The sequence below is a fragment of the Pituophis catenifer genome, unplaced genomic scaffold (genome assembly GCF_029215685.1).
Source record: "Pituophis catenifer annectens isolate HBS135680 unplaced genomic scaffold, rPitCat1.0.hap2 SCAF_3, whole genome shotgun sequence".
NCBI classification, from domain to species: domain Eukaryota; kingdom Metazoa; phylum Chordata; class Lepidosauria; order Squamata; family Colubridae; genus Pituophis; species Pituophis catenifer.
In genome coordinates this window covers 49,328,760-49,348,515 of record NW_027256883.1, presented here as the reverse complement: position 1 = coordinate 49,348,515, position 19,756 = coordinate 49,328,760, and the positions used below count along the sequence as shown (strand labels likewise).

Genomic DNA, 19,756 nt, shown 5'->3' with positions numbered 1-19,756 from the left:
TCGTTGCTTTCCAGCCCATGGTCATTGGTTCCCGCGTGGCTGGACCCACCTTGGGTCGGTGGATCAGGGCCACTATCGTACTAGCCTACTGCCATTCGGATGTGCCCATGCCACGCCGCATCACGGCTCACTCAACCAGGAGTGCCGCCACTTCGGCTGCTTGATCCACCAGGCATCACTTGAGGAGGTCTGCCGGGCCGCCACATGGACCAGCCTTAGCTCTTTCATATGGCATTATAGAGTGGACTCTTTCGCTTCGTCCGATGCTTCATTCGGCAGACGGGTCCTTCAGGCTTGACGAGAGCCGGAACTGGAGTACACCCTCCCTGGCGGACATAGAGCTTTGGTTTGTCCCCAGCCTGACTGCCGTTTCCCTCCAATCAGGAGAATGGACGTTGGTCATACCTGATACGTCCTTTCTCTGTTAGGAGGAAACGGCAGTCAGCCCCACCCTGCTGTATCCGGTCCGGGTGTTGGGCAGGGTGGGTGGTTTTCTAATTCTTTCTCATTTCAGGAAGACACATCTCATGAGTCTGCGCCTTTGCCCTCGCCGCATAACTGGAGAGGCACAGGAGGGCAGAGCTAAATTGATGGACAGACTCGGTCATACGCATAGACAGAGCAACTCCCCAGCCTGACTGCTGTTTCCTCCTAACAGAGAAAGGACGTATCAGGTAAGACCATATCAGGTAAGACCAACGTCCATTTTCTCTTTGCTGTTCTTTAGCTAAGAACCCTAAAATGATTTTGTTTTTTATCCCATGGCAGCTAAATCAGTTTAAAAGTTTTTAGTGGACACTTTGTCAAATGCTTTTAAATGCACCAAAATATTTATTGATAAATTTACTCAGTTAATTCATAAGGCTCCCACTCTGAAGGTAATCCAGAAGTCCTTGAAGACTTGGTTAGTGTCTCAAACTTGGGGCTAAGTTGAGCCCGTTGTTGTTTTTATTACTGCATATTGTATGTTTTCTGGGTGTACGTGATTCTTTTTTTGTCTCAGTTTTTTGTTACTTTCTAATTAGTAAAATGTCCCAAATCATCCAGAGTCAGGTGGCTTCTATGTTTAATTAAGTAAATAAAAGATATAGTTGCCCAATTTGTATATTGCAACTACAAGTGGTTTACATAGGATTAAGGAGTATCTCTCAAAAAATATCCCTAAAACCTTGTAAGAGAGAACCTAACATTTGCAGAGACCATGTCAATTTGGGTTTCCTTCCAGTTAACCTTCTAATTAAGATGTTTTGGCTTTCCTTTTCAAGTTTCTATAAATCCACATTTTTGTAACATGTTTATTGTTTCCAGATTCTTTCTAGGTTTTAAGCCTATCTTATTTATGAAAAAAATGTGTTGAGGACTTTGCAATTAAATACTTACATATTCTCTCCTTACTCCATCTTTAATTTGAAGCCAGCTTTACTAAATCACACCTTGTTCTAATTATCAAAATATAAACTAAGAACATGTGAAGTACTAAGCATCTCCTTTAGTAACAGGTCTTTTTTGCTCATTTAATCATGTTTTATGTTTGAAAAGCAATTTTCAGGCTACTTTCTTTTAAATCACCTATAATTTGTACAGCAAGAAAAAAGTGCTGCTTTGTCTCATCTCTTTCTTATGCTAACTTCAGAAGAGTAAAAAAACATAAGGAAACAAGAGTTCTACAAACTCACAAAGCCCTCATAGAAGAAGATTGTTCCTATCTGTTAACACTCCTGTCAGTTTTTGTTTATTTAGTATGGTTGTTATAATATGTCAAATGCTTTGCAACTGAGCAACATCATGGGAGTATTGTACTGTTTTCAGTGAGGTATATTTAACACAGTCAGGAGTAAAGACAGGATTTTGAAAACTGTAGAAGGAATTTCAAGTCTTCATTCATAGTGAGTTAATTAAAGCAGAGTTTCTTTGAATTACTTTGAATGCTTCTTTCTGAGTTTTTTTTTCTCACAGACTAAGATGCTGTTTATGCAATAAGCATATTATAAACTGTAAGACTTTAAGCCTGATCATTTGTGCCTTGAATGGTAAACTCCAGGGTGATTCTATGATCCATTCTATGTTCAATGTCCATTTGTTTCTTTTATTGGCTGTCCGTAATATTTTCCAGAGTTTTCCCCAATTTCAAAGTTCAAAAGCATCAATACTTTTCCTATCTTGCTTCTGCAAAGTCCAATTTTCACTTTTATGAAAGAGAAACTTATTATTTGCATAATACTGATCTTTGCAGATATAAACATGCCAGGGCCTCTAAAGATATTTTCCAAACTTTCATTTTTGTATACCAAGAGTATGGTGTAATTGATTGATTAATTGATTCATTGTTTAATGAGTAGATTGAATCATTATGTGCCATCAAGATATTGGCTATTGTTAGCAACTACATAGATTTTTTAAATTACAATCTATCCCTAACCGGTGTTTTAACAGTGTACCCATCATCACGGTAAGTGAGTTTCTCCATCTTGCTGTTGGTCATCCTATTTTCTTTCTTTCCACTTTTCCCAGCAGTAGAGCCTTTTCTAGAGAACTAGGTCTTTGCATAACATGTCCAAACTAGAATAATCTGATTCTGATCATTTGTGCATCAAGCTGGAACTGTGGCTTGATTTGTTTGATGATCCATTTGTTTACTTTCTGTGAGGAAAGCTGCTCTAATACCAAAATTCAAAAGTGTCAATACTCTTCCTATTGTGCAGTTGTTTCCATAGAATATCACCTGGAATACCATGGCTTGCATAATTTTTATCTTTGTAGATAAAGAGATAACCTGGCATCTGAATATCTTTTCCAAGGCCTTCATGGAAAAAAGAATTTGATGGAAATAGAATTGCACAAGATATAGAAAACAGTTCTTGAAGTGCAATTTGGACTTTTCCCTGGCCAATAATTTAAAAACTATTTTAAATGACTTTTGTCCATAACACTTGAAAGCAAAAACCAAAAAATATTAACCCATCCAGAAACAAAGATAATTTATACAATCAAATATTATTTGCAAAGAGGAAGAATATTATAGAGCCGAGGTGGCACAGTGGTTAGAGTGCAGTACTGCAGGCTACTTCAGCTGACTGCTAGCTGCAGTTTGACAGATCGAATCTCACCAGGCTCAAGGTTGACTCAGTCTCCCATCCTTCCAAGGTGGGTAAAATGAGACCCAAATTGTTGGGGGCAATATACTGACTCTGTAAACCGCTTAGAGAGGACTGTAAAAGTACTATGAAGCGGTATATAAGTCTAAGTGCTATTGCTATTGCTAATACTTCTAATCTGTTCCCAATGGATGTATACATATAGAATTTATAATCTACATCATGAGTCTCTTTATTTGTGTAGCAGTTGAGCCAAACACTATGTAAACTATGGCAGGAGATTAATCAGAGCTAACTGCTCTGATTAATCTGCTTTATTCAGAAAGGGGAGCTAGGGAATATAGCTAAGATGTTCCTGGCTGTCTCTGTATGGATGTGCATACACAGTCATTTCACTTTTGTTGGGGAGAGAAAACAAAACAAGCAAACATGTGGAGCACATGCACATACCCTGTTTCCCCCAAAACAAAGACATCCCCTGATAATAAGCCCAATCGGGCTTTCGAGCGCATGGCAATAAGGCTGAACGCTTATTTCAGGGTTCAAAAAAATATAAGACAGGGTCTTATTTTCATGGAAACACGGTACAAACATGAAGACGACCAAAATCTCATTGTTCTAGAATCTAGCTGCACATCATAATCAAGAATTGATTTCATTGTCTGAAAATCCTTCAACTAAAAAGCTCTTTTTGACATAAGCTGCCATCTGTGGTACAGAATCTGTATTGGTAAAATAAACTGAGCACATTGAAAGAAAGGCTTGATTGCTCTATATCTTATTATTTAAAAGGAAATCTGTCTAGGGGGTTTAATCTTGTGATTTAGTACGCAGCAGAAGTTTTATTTGATGATCCAAAACCAAGGTCTAAAATTTTCCCAAGGAAACTGCTGATTACTGGCTGAAGTAAGTTAAAAACAGAGACAAGTGTTAATCCATTAGGCTGGGTAGCACATCTGTCCTATCAAGAGCCAGATTGTGTGTGGGGAGAGGGGGGTTCTCTGAAGAAAAACTGGGAAAATCCTTAATGCCTCCTCTATTTTTTTAGTATTCCTTTGGGGGAGGCTTTAATTATGCAACCTGCCATAGTAATTTAACTCTTGTTTCCATTGTTTCAAATTAAAGGCAAAAAGAATCATCAGTTGAAAATTTTGAAAAGGCCACTTCTCTTAGTTCCTGTATTTTGAAAAATACATAACTATTATTATGTAACTCCCCATATCATCTTTATGGGTTTAGGTTTATCAATTCATTATTGTTTAAACTGAACTGAAAAGGTCTGCTTTTTCTGTCTCCTAAAGCAAAAACACAAATGACAAAATGTACCACTTTCTTAGTAGTAATTGCACATTCACAAGAATGAAATTATCATTGTACATAATTTAAATATGTGTATAATTGCCAAAAGAAATAGTGTTTAATATTTCATATAATTTATTTAAGGCAATCTTCCAGTGGCGTTTTGTTCACAGTGAGGTATCTTTTAATTGGATCCCATTGCGATTGCCAAGAGCAATAGGAAGATGCTACAAGGAGAGCAAATTAGAATTATGGAAATAAGCATAATTAGCAGTATAAAGTCTCCAGAAGGGATATGCAGTTTCTATGTTGTTTTGTGTATCTTGTGATCAGTTGTGGTTCAAATGCATGAACTCGGGACTAATATCCATATCAGTGCCAAATTACATATCAAAATGCAGTAGTATTAGTCTTTTTTCTTAAACTTTTCTTCTACTGAAAAACAGCAAAATAGTTAGCAGAAATAGTCTCCAGTTTCTCTTAAATAGACAAAAATAAGAGATGCTAATTAATTTTCTTACAGTTCAGTTTGTAGCTCCATTTGTATAAAAATAAAAATGTGTAAATCAACATTAGTAATGTTTATAATTATTGTTTAAATAAACATATATTTAGAAAAATATATTTTATAAAATATAAAAAATTAAGTATTACATAAATTTCAACTATTTATCAAATTTATATACTGTAGCTGCACATCTCACAAAATGTTACTCTGAGCAAAGTCCCATAAGTCTTATAACTTTTCCCATACCTGCTATTCTCCCTTCCCCAGTTCTTCAGCAGAGAAAGCCATTCTGAATGTTGACAGGAAAATAACTAATTTTAGTTGTCCATTGGATCTTGTAAACACTTGTCTCTAATTATTTTAGGTCTGTAATTTCCTGTTCTTAAGATAGGAATATTTCTTTCCTATAAAAGACATTTCCTTTTGGTCCTACAAAAATAAACTAATCTATCCAGAAATTAACAATTCCACTTCCAAGAATATTGTTTTTACTAAGCCAATATATATAAATACAAAGAACAGCTTTGGATGGGTAGTTATTCACTAAGCAGCATATTGTGTAACATTTTCTTTAAAAGAAAGCAGTTTTTGCAGTTGTGTTGGTGTTTAAAATAAATGTTATAATTAGTATTCTTTATATCATCATACTCCCTTAGATGTCAAATCTATTCCATTTCTGAGATCTTGTTCGCAAATGGAAAATAAAAAAAGGAGGCAGAAACAATATTTGGAAAATCTCATGTGTCTAGTTATGGTATTTATATGAGGCAGAATTTCACTCACTCCAAAATATTTTGAAGCAGAAATTATAACATACACTTTAAGATGCATAATCAGAAAATTCTTGTGAGAGAAAAAAATGTTGCGTTCTTTTGTAATCAGCTTTCCTAAAGACAGCTATAGCATAATCCAAGAAGTTTTATGTTTAGTTTTTAAATACATTGTTTTATTTTTTAAATGTAAGGTTTTTTTATTTCTACATTCTGTTATTGCTATAAATTCCTTAATTTTAATAGAGAAGAGGTCACTTGAATAATTGCCTTCTTGTTTTTGTGCTGAGAGATTCAGCTATACAGAAAGAATTTAATTCTTTCAACATCATTATTTTTTAGATGCCGGACTCTGTCAGGCTCACCTAGACCAAAGAACTTTAAGAAGATTCATTTCATCAAGAATTTGCGGCAGAATGATACGAGAAGTGGCAGGTATTTTGCAGGAAAAAATGCCATATAATTGGGATAACACATGAATAGAGGAAATGAGAACAAATTATTGGGTGGGGGGGCATGTAGAAATGGGATTCTAAATTCAAAACTATGTTTTCATATGGAAGAACTCTGCAAATAAAATCATCAAGCATATTGATCCAGAATTATTAATGTATGCTGATCAGCAGACTGAGCTACATGTTTTAAAAATTGTTGCTGTGCTGTTCCTATGACCTAGAAAGCATGCTTTCTCTGTTATGAAGTCTGCCTTCTGGAATAACATCGCCTCAGAGGTTTTGGCTGCCACGACCCTGCTAATCTTTAGATAATCTTTTGAAACATGGCTTTTCCCCCAAGCACCCAGATAGGTTGGTTTTGTGCTCATTGTATGTATAATCTGCCTTGCTTATAGTACATTATTCGCCTTGTTATATGTAATTGTTATTCAAAGTTAGCTCACTTGTGTTTTGGTTATTGCATTGGTTTTAATAGTCTATTGCCCAGAATCCATGCTGAGTGGGTCAACTTATAGAAATCTAAATTATAAACAATATACATTTTATCTGCCTGTCTATCCAGATGTATTGAAGCACAAAATATAACATTTCCAACCATCATGGCCACTCCTGTGTTGGTTGGGAATTTGAGGAACTCTAACCCAATACAACTGCAGAATACTAACCTGAGAGGTAATGGTTTAAAATCTTCTGTATTCCATCCATAGAACAAATGAGCTGGAAAGTTTTATTTGTGGCAAGTATCTACAACAGATACTGAGGTCTCTTCCTGCAGTTTCACCAACTATAAATGCTAGTTAATCTTTATCAATATAATTTATTTACTGAAGTTTGTAGCTGCGCTAATCTCTTCTGTACGTGAACAAGCTTGATCAATAGTAATATGAAGATTAAATCTTTGCATGAAATCAAGTTTACTATTTCGATAGCCCTAGGCATCTAGCTAATAAGAGATATTTACAGGAGTGAAAGATTACAGGAATCATTATTCTCAACACTTTGATAAGATTGTGTGCTCTATAACATAATAAGAAACAGAAGTAATAAAAACCTATATTGTTACAGTTGAACCAGGAAATATAATAGGCAATGGGACTCTTCAATGCAGTCAGCAGTTGTCTTGAAACTTACTGTTAGATTTCAGTGACTGAGCATACTAGCTTATTGGAGTTGAAGACTAGGATCTTTTAAATATAGAAAGGAAATGAAGCCTGAGCACACTGTGCCTGGAATAATTGTGTAAAGAATGTGTGTCTCTTATTTTGTGCTTGAGATGTTGTGAAATTGATAGGATAAATGACCACCTAACTTATTTGATGGTGTACAAATGGATGCTGGGCATGCAAGAGTGAAAGATCTTTATTTCAGTGCTAAAATATCTGAATAATTGAATGGCTTTCTTTTTCAGCCACTAACAATCAGCAGTGACTTCCAAATCTTTAGAAATAAGGATTTGCCTCCTTATTTTATCTGTTTGTTTTGCCAGTTTAAAAGCTCTTATGCAGCAGGATAGACTTCTGTACATGACTAATAACTAAAGGTCTTTAGAAGCATTATTTCACAATGAAACTATAGCATTTGTTATATAATAACAAGGCAGGCTGGTTTCTACAAAGAAAGATTGTTTTCCTATCTAGTCCAGCATGGTTGGTTTTAATTGTCAGGGTTTCTTATAGTGAACTATTTCTCCTTCCCTACTACTTGGTCTTTTTGATCTGTACCACATTCACAGTGGTGTTTCTATTGTATGTGTCCCTTTAAAGAACTTTAGATGAAGATTCTTTAAAATCCTTTCCTGTGGTCAACTGCTTCTAATAAGTAGAAGGCTAGTGTAATGTCTTGGGTTTCTTTTGCCAACTTCAGTTATATATTGAACTTCGTTATGAGTAAACATAATACCATTCAAAAAACTCGAAAGTAGGTAGCAGAGAGATTCTTACTCTTTACTGTCATCTAATCGCTGAACAGGTTTTTGCAGTCCAGATGTGATGATCATAGTCATAATATTTTTTAATTAAGGTATTCATGACTAGTCTCTTGATTGCTGTCCTTACATTTTGCTTTATATTTTTTCCACTTTTCTTGCAATTAAAATATGTAGTTCATGATCAGCAGTGCAGAGTAATACCAAGTTAACTAAAGGGTGAATGAGAGTTCAGTTTTAATGCTTCATGAAGTTCAATTCCTATGGATTAAATGAACATTCCTAAAAGATTAGCATCTAACATAGCAGACTTTCTGTGTAGTAATTTACTACAGTGCCACCTGTGTTCTCAATTAGAAACTTTGCACGATTTCATTGCATACTTTGATACTTCATTGCATAGTTTGAAGAGGCTTTGAATATCAGATATTGTTGTAAGTTTAATGCCTCTTCTAAATTGTAGTGCTTTCATTTTTTGAATGAAAACACAAAATAGGGAAGCCATCTGCTTGATGTTAGATTTGGTTAGCTATTAAATATCTGTACTGTCATCTGCTCAGCAGGATTTACCTATTGTTATCTTTATGAACATGGGCAGAAAGAATCATTTATTTCTCAAACATTTCTGGCACAGCATTCTGCTTAAAAAAAAAAAGATAATCAGCTGTCTCATTAGTAGCTGCCTGGGGATTACCTTGTCAGATATTTAAACATAATGAAAGAGACAAAAATATAACAGTTTCATTGGGGGTTTTTGCTGAAAGTTTTATGGAGACCTGACCCAGGACCAGGTCCTTACTTTCTTCTCTTTCTTACCTCCTGCCCGGTGTACTTTATTGTTTCTTAGACATAGCATTTTTAAAGCTCATATTAATAATGTTCACAATATTCTGTTCTGCAGTTGTTGTGCTTGTTTGAAATACAGAGAATAGACCTCCCTTTCCCCCATTAATGATATGATAAAGCTACACTCTTTCAAAGGACCGGCTGCCCCCTCCAAAAGGGGATGATGAGCTGTCCCTGTGTTTTACAAATTCATAATGCCTAGACTTGCATCTGATATTATTAAATGAGCAGGGAAAGTTGGATTTTGTCATTTGAAAATACTTTGCCCACAGCAAAATAATAGACAGGCATTGTGATCATGGAGGAGTTCAAGTGTTGTATCAGATCCTGTCAGGGCCAGGTACATGATCATCCCCAGCCATAGAAGCCCACTTGGTGATTTGAGCTATCCCTACAGCTAACCTAACAGCTAACCATCACAGAGATGTTGCTGTGGGGAAAACTGGAGGATGGAATGGCATGTAGAGTACATAGAGCAAAGACAGGAAAAGCAAGGGTAACATGAAAGAAAAAGAAGAATGAGAAGTAGATTTATGAGATCATTCTGAATTGCTGGATATTCTACTCTAGATCATATCCTTTATCTTGTTTGCCTTCTAGAATAGTCCTTATTAGTGGCAGAAGATCCTTCTGCAGCATATTTTCAGTGCTGCCATATCGGGATTGTAGCCATGTTGGGTATGTATACTTTTTCATAGTTTTTTTCTGAGCATACATTAAGTGTGACTTACAATATGGATGCCACAGCTGTCATTTCAGGAAAAGGATACCTTAACTTAATTACAATCTCTGCCCAACTGAAAATTGTTGAAGACAACTCCAGTTTGGTTTGATTTGGTTTTGTGGGTTTGGTTCTTTGTCTTTGGTCTTCTAGTTGTATTTTTTTAATTAGTTGGTTTTTAGTTGACACCCAGAGTCATTTGAGAGTCAGGCAGCCTATACATTTGAATAAATGTATAAAGTTTGTTTTTGACAGAAAAACAACATCTACAGATATAATTACTTTGCAGCATTTGGGATTTGCCTTCTTAGAAGGGGCCCATTGTAATCAAGCAAGAAGTAGTGATGTGGTAAGATGTAGAAATGAATTGGCTTTGTCACAGGATCTCTTCTTACTCTTCAGTAGAAGAACATTTAAGAAGAACAATTCAACAAGGGGTTATATTGCAGGGCAAAAGTAAAAGTATTCACTATATTAAATATACTTTTTAAATAAACATGTAAATATAGAACAGATGATTTTCAGGCATTTTATTATTTATTCTTCTAAAACTAAATATGCTGTAGCACATAGGATGAATAGAGATTAACAAGAAGCTCAGTCATAGCCTCTGTTTCCTAAAGATTTTGAAGGCAAATTAGTTAGAACTGCAATTTGACAATAATTGCTCCCTTTTTTTATAAAATGAGGTAGATTAAAATGAGATATTAAGTCTAATCAGTACTGTGTAACATGAATGGCTATCATGTGAACATTGATATAGTTGCTGAAAAGAGCAGCTGGTTCTGTGCTGAGTTAGCATATACTGTACCATGTAAATTCATTGAAAAAGGAGATATCAATCGTCTGACTACACTGGAATTGGCCTGCACCACCCATGCCAACAGAGGAAACATGCTGTGGGCCCCAGCACTCAAGGAATTCCAGTTGGCAGGATCGAGGAGAAGGGCCTTCTCTGCCACCTCTGCCATGGCTCCTGCCCTTTGGAGCAATTTACCCTCTGAAGTGAGATCAGCTTCCACCATTCTGACCTCCCATAAAGGCTTGAACACCCAGCTCTGCCAGACGGTTTGGGGCCCCCATGGGGGAGCTTCACACTAGAGGTGGTTGAGGACTTAAAAGGCAATTCTACCTCCCCCTCCCAACACACATCCTGCTTCTTCCCCATCTTTGAACTATAATTCTATTTTTCATTGTAATTTCCCTTTTTATTATTTTAGAAATATTTATCCTTTATTATTTTAATGCTTTTACTGCTATAAGATGCCCAGAGTTGCTTCAAAATAAGATGGGCAGCAAATAAATTTAATAAATAAAATAAATAATAAATAAAGCCAAACATTCAATGATAAGTAAAATAAGTAAAATAGGTGCAGTTAAAGGATCAGGAACTAGGTACTTTTATAAAAGGGTAGTTATTTTGACCACAAACCATTTCATTCAAATTGTAAATTATGTTAACTGCTTCTTTGCATTTAATTGCTAATTGATACAGTGAAAAAGCTATTAACCAGGAAAGAAAGTGGAAGGTAGTAATTATTTGGACTGAAGATTTTAGAGGGGTAATTTAAGATTTCTTTGCTTTAGAAGATTGATCATTGGTGATAATAATCTCTCAAAGCAACTACTAGCTTTAGAATAGTGATGTTTCCCAATTCTGCAACAGGAAAGGACATAATAATGTACTTATACAGGTAGTCCTCAACTTAAGACTGGCTGCTTAGCAACTGTTGAAATTTCCATAGATCTTCTCAGGGCCTCAGCACTAATGTCCCAGATTCAGGTTTCCAACGGCCGCCTCTCCACAGTCATATGATCACATTTTAGGCCTCGGCAACGGCTCCACGTGTATAGCTGTTTGCAGTGTCCTGTGTTCACATGACTGCAATTTACAACATTGTTTATATTGTTTATGTGGCAAATTATTCATGGCCAACTTGCCACAGGCCAACTTGCCGCGGGACAATTCAACGCTATATTAATTGTTTCATTCAATTACTTTTATTATTGGTAACCACATTGTCATTGAAATTATTGTAGCTCTTGTATTTATGGATTGTATTATTATTGACCATGGTTCTCTTGAAATTAATGTAATTTTTGTATTTGTTGAATTGTCCTGTGGCAAGTTGCCCCGTGGTAAGTTGGTCATGGTGAGTTGTCCCACTCTGTGTAAGGATAGCTTTCATTTGATATATGTATGTGAGAGAAAGAGAGAAGGGGAATACAAAAATACAGGTTTGTTTTTTACTATAGAGCAGTTCACCCTCAATGCTAATCCATGTTTTTTAAACAGTGTTTTTTTTCACATCACACCGATGTGTTCTCTCTAATCTAGAGGTTTATTGGTTATTGTTATCTTAAAAATAATATTTTGAAATCACACAGTCCATGGAAGACATGCTGTTGAATTTAACTTTCATTAGTACAGTGGTACCTCGTACTTGACTGCTTCAAAACTCGTTGAATTTGGTATTCTATGTATTTTGACCTGAAAATGTTGTTCTGGTACTTGTTGTTTGGTACCTGACACACTGAGATAGGAAAAGGGGACGGCCATGGAGAATGGACAGGACATCAGCCATGCTGCGAAAGTGACTGAAGTAGGAAGTCCTTCCTGGCCAAAAAATAGGTCACATGGTAAGTCACATGTTTTTTTGGCACTCGTTTTTACTACTCATTGCGCTTCCCAGAACCAATTAACAATGAGTACCGAGGTACCACTGTATACAGTATAAGAGAAAGAACATATTTATAAACATGAACTTTCTTGTATAACTAAAGAGATAAATTGAAGGGTTGAACTGAAAAAAGTGCACCTAATTTTCCAACCCTGTATCCAGGTGATGAAATAAAACATATATTTGAACAATTTTATTTCCTTGCACTTGTATGCATTTTTAGCCACCAGAAGACCACATCATACAATATCATTTAGGAAACATTCCTTTATGATGAATTGCCCTAACATTATTTTAGTAATAATTCTGACTGCCTGCTTGATGATGTGTTGTTTGTAATTAGATCGCTGATAATCTGAGTTCATATTATGAAGAAGAAGCTTGATGAAATGGGGAGTAAACAAAACAAACTAAAGAATTTCAGGAACTCTAAAAACATTGGCAATGAGAGGAAGACTGTTAGAATCTTCCAGATGAGCCAGGCCTTGACTTTTGCCTCAGCAATGTTTATTAAAGAATATTTAACAACATTCTGATGAATTATTCCTGTTGCAAGCATGTTCCATCTAATTCAAGAAAAGTTAAATTATAAATCAAGTTTGTATCACTGTTTCACAATTAAAATTTTAAAAATGAAAGCAAAATGGGCACAGTTTAAGATGAAGTATATTTTAATCAGAATGGAAATAAATGTGATGTAGTTGTTTTTCCCTGAGTTCAAATGATACAAAATTAAAAGAAACATTAATATCCAGCAGTCCACGTAACACATGATACATTTTCCACATAACAATTTTTTCTTTAAGAAGTCACTTTTCAGAAAATACTATATATTTGGGGAACAAATAAATAAATAAAGAATAATAATTTTTTAGCTTCTTCCAGATAAGTTGTTATTGTCTTGTAATTTCCTTCTGTTATATTTACAAATATTTACTTGGTTAACTTTTTGAGCTTTCAGGGCAGCGTTTTTGTGCAATAAGTAAAACTAAGAGATATTTCATATGGTTTCAAGTATATGGTTGCTTTAATGTTAATGTTATCTAGAATTCCTACAACAAATGCCAATTTATGTTTGTTTATAGCATAAATTATTGTTTCTAAGCTTCTCATAAATGAAATAAAAGGGAAAAAAGTCTTACATAAAGTAAATTATATATTGAACTAAGAGATATGAAAGTAATACTATGGCTTCCTAAAAGAAATTTAGGGGACTAAGGATAAAACATGTGGCATTTTAGTCAAATGAAATGAATAAGTTATGAAATAGTCTCAGAAGAGGGACATTTTTATTAGAGAATGAAAAGAAATGTTTCCCTATTCCCTTGTGTGTGCTTTTTCCTCTAACAATAATTGCCAGCATCTTTTATCACATTAATGATAAAATAGATTAGATCGAGATCAGTGATGAAATCCAAATTTTTTTACTACCGAATCTCTGGGCATGGCTTGGTGGGCGTGGCAGGGGAAGAATACTGCAAAATCCCCATTCCCTCCCCACTCCTGGGGGAAGGATATTGTAAAATCTCCATTCCAACCCCACTCTGGAGCCAGCCAGAGGTGGCATTTGCCGGTTCTCCTAACTACTCAAAAGTTCTGCTACTGGTTCTCCAGAACCTGTCAGAACCTGCTGGATTTCACCCCTGATTGAGATCTGTTTTTCAAGTATACCATAACATCTGATGACAGTAGAACATGTAAAATGTGATTTTTTTAAGGGAAGCATCTATCCATGGACATAAGAACTCCTCTGTTGGTTACCTAATGAAGCTGCTTTGTAACACACAACTAAGGTTAAGGAGGCCTTAATTAACCAATCCTCCCTTTAATTAAATTCTTTTAATCATATCTCATCCAGTGGCTTGATTTATGCTAAGGTGAAGTTTGCTTTATCGGTAAGCTGACTTTACATATCATACAAAACAGTAAATCATGATTTTTAACCTTATTTATATATTAAATTTATTTGCCCCACATCACATAATAAACGAGTCTGGGCATTTAATTTGCCCAGAACACTAAGAAAAATAAAATAATTCACACCATGGTTTTGCTTGATCTGTGAACCCAGTCAATATATGCTCCTCTGGCCATAGATACATAAGAGTCATTAGCCATCAGCAATGTAGCATAATGACCATGTGCTTTGATGTCACAGCACAAGCTCTGTCCTTTCATACTTGCATCACAATGCTGCATGAAGGTAAGTGGTAGAGTTGGCTTTCTGGTCATTTGTTTCCCTGTCCTTTGTAGATGTCCATGTGTAGATATCCCCATTTATTCCAATAAAGGGGACAAATGAATTTTTTATAAGAGTGTTTGCTATTTCTTCAACTAAATGGAAAATATTTGTGAGTAGAACTACATTGAAACAATACAGGTCTTAAATTCATAACAACTTCATGGTTATGGTATTGCTATGTAACAGGATTTCTTTCGGGGTTTTAAAAAGGTTTTTTATTTTTACTGTAAAAATAAAACATTTTCTATTTTCAAGTATAAAGTAAAACATTTAATAAATGTTTTATTTAATAAAACATAATTTAATAAAACATTTAATAGACATACAATGTCTACATATTGCAAATATGTAGACATTTTATTGATTTTTTGCTGTTTGTTTTTTTTGCATCTTAATGTACATTTTGCAGTTACAAAATGTAATCTATTTAATCCACTAAGATTACTATAACTTGGTTGCAAAAACCAAGATGATCAAGATATAGTAGCGAAGAGCTACAAGTGGGGGTGGGGTTTGTAACTCCATCTTGCCATCTGGGATAACAGATGATGTGATTTGTGGATTAACAGATTCTGTATTTCTTCCAAACATTTCCTGACATTGATTGAAATTTTACATGAATTTGAAGTTATTTTATTGCATTCTTTATCTTCTTCATTTTTCTCCTATACAAAACTACAGAAGTAATAAACAGGATCATTTTTAAAATCAGCATTTCCACATAATTCTAAAACGGATATGCATTACTGGTTTTATTTCACAGAGATATGAAAACAGAAGGTGGAAGGCAATGTCATTCTACTGCAGGTGTTTGCTTGAAAGACATAGTTGGCCTTGAAGGTGTGGAATTAGGAGCTAATGGAAAGGTATGGATACTCATTCTTCAAAATATAGTCTCTGAAATCATAAACTACACTCAATTAGTATCTTTGGAGAAATGAGTGGTTATTACTAAACAACATTAGATTATTCAGTTCATTTGTAAGTTTATGCCAGAATCATTAATCTCCTTCCAGAGAGTAAGCTTCACTGCATTTAATGGAATTTACCGCCAACTATCAATAACCATAATCAAGTTGAATTGTTAAATTATTTTTCTATAAATAGTTTCTGGTTCATCTTCTATGTGTTCTCTCAACTTGAATATTTTTTTTTCTTTTCTTCTTGATTAGACTGTTTCTTATACCCAGTTTCTCTTTCCAACCAATGCCTTGGGGACACGGAGAAACACGATAGACTCGACCTCATCCTTTTCACAATTTCGTAATGCAAGCCATCGTAGCCTTTCATTGGGAAGAGCTAATAGCACCCAAGGGAGCATAGATACAGGTAGTCTATTAATAGCATATGCACATATGATTGAATTGGCTATTATGAAATGATGTGACAAAGCTAACATTGGACACATTCTATACATCTGCTGCATTGTGCTTTTCCTCTGTTATACTATGAAATCAAATAATAATATTCATGAATAATGCAAGAGCTGTTGATATTGATGGGATGCTTTGCTTTAGCATATAACCAAAAGCTAAGACATTTTGTGACTAAGCAAGTTTGCTCATTGTAGATGCTCACTCAGTGCAGCGTAGCTATTCGTAGATCAAGCATTTCACTGACATTATTCAGTCTCCAATAAGTTCATTTTCTACAAACATGATGTGAAAAAATATAGTAGTTATGTTAGCCTCTACCTTGATCTAATAATAGAGCTGATATACAATTCATGGTTTATCATTTATGAAGCCTGCTTTCTTTTCTGATCTACATCATGTGATTCTTTTACTTATATTTCTTGTACCTATCCATCAATCTACTTCAGTCCTAAATTGTCATTGGAAACTATATCAGCTTTATACCCTGGCTCACCCCATTTAGTATTAAATATATATTTCAGATACAAAAATGAAGGCAGACAATATTATATAATTTGATTATCCATTTGACTGCTGTTGTTTAGGTTTCATGTAGTTGCTTCTTTTTATTAATATTCTTCGTAGGCAGTGACTTGGGAGATTACACTGAATACAACCCTAATCTTCTAGATGATCCTCAGTGGCCATGTGGAAAACATAAGCGGGTGCTGATATTTCCTTCCTATATGGTGAGTATAATACTCAGTAATATGACAGGTAGTTTTTCAGTTATAATAGATTTTTATATGGCTTGATTACTATTATGTAGTCTGTGGGTAACATTATTATGATTGTACCGAAATTGGAATAGCATTCGTAGAATTGTGCTTACAATGAAAGAAAAGGACAGTGAAATACCATTTGATTTTTCTTCATGCTTCAATAACATCAAGTGTGCCTTAATGCATTTTTTATGGAATAGCTGCCCTCCTATTTTCTTATATGCCCTCTATTACTCTTGAGATACTGCTTTTCTGTTTATTGGCATCTTGTAATATTTCATAAAAGGGACTGTTTCAACTTCCATTTAGATTTCAGAAAATTTTGCTGCTGCTGCTAAGAGTTATAATTCATCCTTCCTTAAAAGAGAAAACAATCAATAATGCTGATATTGAGAGCCGGTTCATGTGATATTCCAGTAAATCATACTATACAGTTTACAAGCTGGACATCCAACAGCAAACATAGGTCTAATTGTGATAATGAATCATTCCAGTGTAGCTACTATCAAATGCATTATGTGTAGATCTCGTTGTATAAACAGTTAGTTACAAAACTAACTTAAATTGTTTGGCTTTCTAGTCCTCAGCCATCAGGAACAGAGTTTGAGGGTGAATATGTGGAAGAAAATTGAAGGGTTGCGGAGAAAAACAAAAAAAAAATTGTGCACAAGGAGGTTTCCACTTGCATGACATTGGATTCTGCTCACTGTATAGCAAAAAGCCAAAATAATCTGCAACATTGAGGAGAATAGTTATTTTAATTGCTACATTTTACAAGGGTGCCGAACTGAAAGTGGCCCTTGTGTCAGCATGGAACAGTTTGTTCTCTGCGTGCTGAAATCTAGTTTGTAATTAAGCAGTCATTTGTTGGCAGGCTTATGTCATTAGAGCTTGGCAGCTGCAGTCTTATAAAATTGTTCTCCCTCATGGGTGAGGACAGACATATACATACATACATGGGATGGGTCAAAGTAGAATATACAAAATGATCTGAAATAGTGGTGTAAACCAGCTTTTGTACATTGTGGTCAAACATCCCACTCTTGCACTCTTGTTTTGTTGTTTTTGTTCTAGTCTGAGAGTAGAATTATTTTGGTAGTCTAGGGACATAATAAACAAAATTAGGACAGAATTTGCCCCCCCCAAAAAAAAACCCACAATTTTTTTAAAAATTTGAGGCATTTGGATTTATTCAAAGAAATGTGCCTTGATAGCACTGCATAAGTTTATGGAGCATGCTTTGGAAGGTGCTTGACATAAAGTATTTCCACTAGTCATACTAAGAATATTGTACTCTGGGACGTATCATTTCAACAGTGGTTTAAAAGGGAAAGAACAAATGCAAACCGGGTCTTCTTCCTCCACTACTTGTTTCTCAAGGAATATGAATTTCTATGTGTGTGGTTTGAAGGGCAGGGAAATAGATTGTAGTTGCAGCTAGCTAGCCCAATCTCTATGTCTAGGTTAAAAACAGAATTTTTTGGCAGGGCTATGTATTTGTCAGCTTGTGTACTGAAAAATACATCTGTTTACAGTCTGGCAGAAGGTTATATTCCAGTGTAGTCCATTCCACCCATTCCATTACAAAATAGCTTTGTCAGATGCATGGGAGAAAATATAATTTATGTTACCCCTTGCAGTTCCATCCTCCCATTTCCAAATCTATTCTTGTAGATTGAGGATGTTTCCAACAAATGTTGAGGAGGGACATTTCTTCAGAATTCTGCAGAAGGAAGAAGAAAATAGAAAGTGTATCAATAAATGACTGCATGTACAGCATTGGATTTCTCCTGAAGTAGCTTTACCTGGCACTACACTATGCAATAATATTTAAGATGATGAGTTATCCAAGAACTGATACAGGCAAACAGTCCTGAAAGACTTCTGCTTGGGCTGAAGTGATTTTTTTTTAAAAAAAAATACATTGCATTATTCGGTCTATTTCTAAAGTGCCATGGCAAAGTAACTACTTTGAAAGTAATTTGGAAGCTTTTCAGACTTCATGGAAGGACAGTATAACTGAACCATCCATTGACCATTTTAGATGTTATATAAACTTGAAAATAGATGTCACCGCTTTAAGAAATCCCAGCACTAAAATTAATGAAGCTTTTAAAGTAGCATCACTTTATTTCAGGCTTACCTAAAAATAAGGGTGGTGTCCGCAGCCAAATTTCTTGCACCATAGCATGTCTGAATGCTTTGATGTTGATTAATTTGGAAAATAAGAAATAGCTGCGCAGATCCAGAAATTTCTGCATATAACTTACAATATATGATGCTTCTTTATATTACAATTTGCAAATGTTTAATCTTTTTCCAGCTTGGAAATTATTGAAAAAAATTGTATGGGGAGATATGATTTTGCTTCAGGTTGTTTCCAAATTTGATAGTTACTGGAAAACCTCAGGAATTATTTAGAATTGCTTTCATAGTCAAGAAATACTCCATGGTGACTTGTCTCAACAGTGAGTTATAGTAGAAATTCAAAAGGACTTAAATTGTGCTGCAGGGGAGCGCCTCATATTTAGTTGTCCATTCCACTGAAGGGGATTAGTCTGCTTGCTGTGTCTAGCTGAACAGTTGAATGTCTGCCAGGATAAATAGCTACCAGTTCCAATGGACTCATGCCAGCTGTTCTCTTACATTTAAGTGCTAACAACATATTTCATGCCTTCAAAAGTAAACAGTCTGCCACATTCAACACTGTTTAGGGATGAAAAACTGGACATGTCATTTGGTATTTTCTTGGCCTTTATATTTTTTAAAGATTAATAAAATTAATCTTTCTGCATTCTGAGATTTTTTTACACTTCAGAACTTCATAAAGAATCTCTGGCAACTCTGTTTTATTCTTCCCCAATAATATATAGGCAATAATAAAAGATGTAGTGACTTGCATTATTTTTCAAATTCACTGGAGGGGTGCTGCAACTCTCCCCACCCGCCTATCACCCCAAAACTGTAACTTTTTAATACCATGCATAGTGGCACTTGGCAGCCACAGCGCTGGCCCATAAGGGCATAGAAGGGATGGGAGGGAATTGGTGAGTGGGGAAATTGCAGCATTCCTGCAGT

General features: G+C 35.2%; 1 protein-coding gene across 1 annotated transcript in view; it reads left to right on the top strand.

Moving 5' to 3' along the window:
- The window catches only part of CABLES1 (Cdk5 and Abl enzyme substrate 1), a 49,754-nt gene that overhangs the window by 22,389 nt on the left and 7,609 nt on the right, over window positions 1-19,756 (top strand). Inside the window, exons 3-7 of the mRNA XM_070942344.1 lie at window positions 6,015-6,107; window positions 9,498-9,575; window positions 15,305-15,407; window positions 15,714-15,870; window positions 16,542-16,645. Coding sequence (XP_070798445.1) covers window positions 6,015-6,107; window positions 9,498-9,575; window positions 15,305-15,407; window positions 15,714-15,870; window positions 16,542-16,645 — 535 coding nt within the window. The remainder of the gene's footprint in view (window positions 1-6,014; window positions 6,108-9,497; window positions 9,576-15,304; window positions 15,408-15,713; window positions 15,871-16,541; window positions 16,646-19,756) is intronic.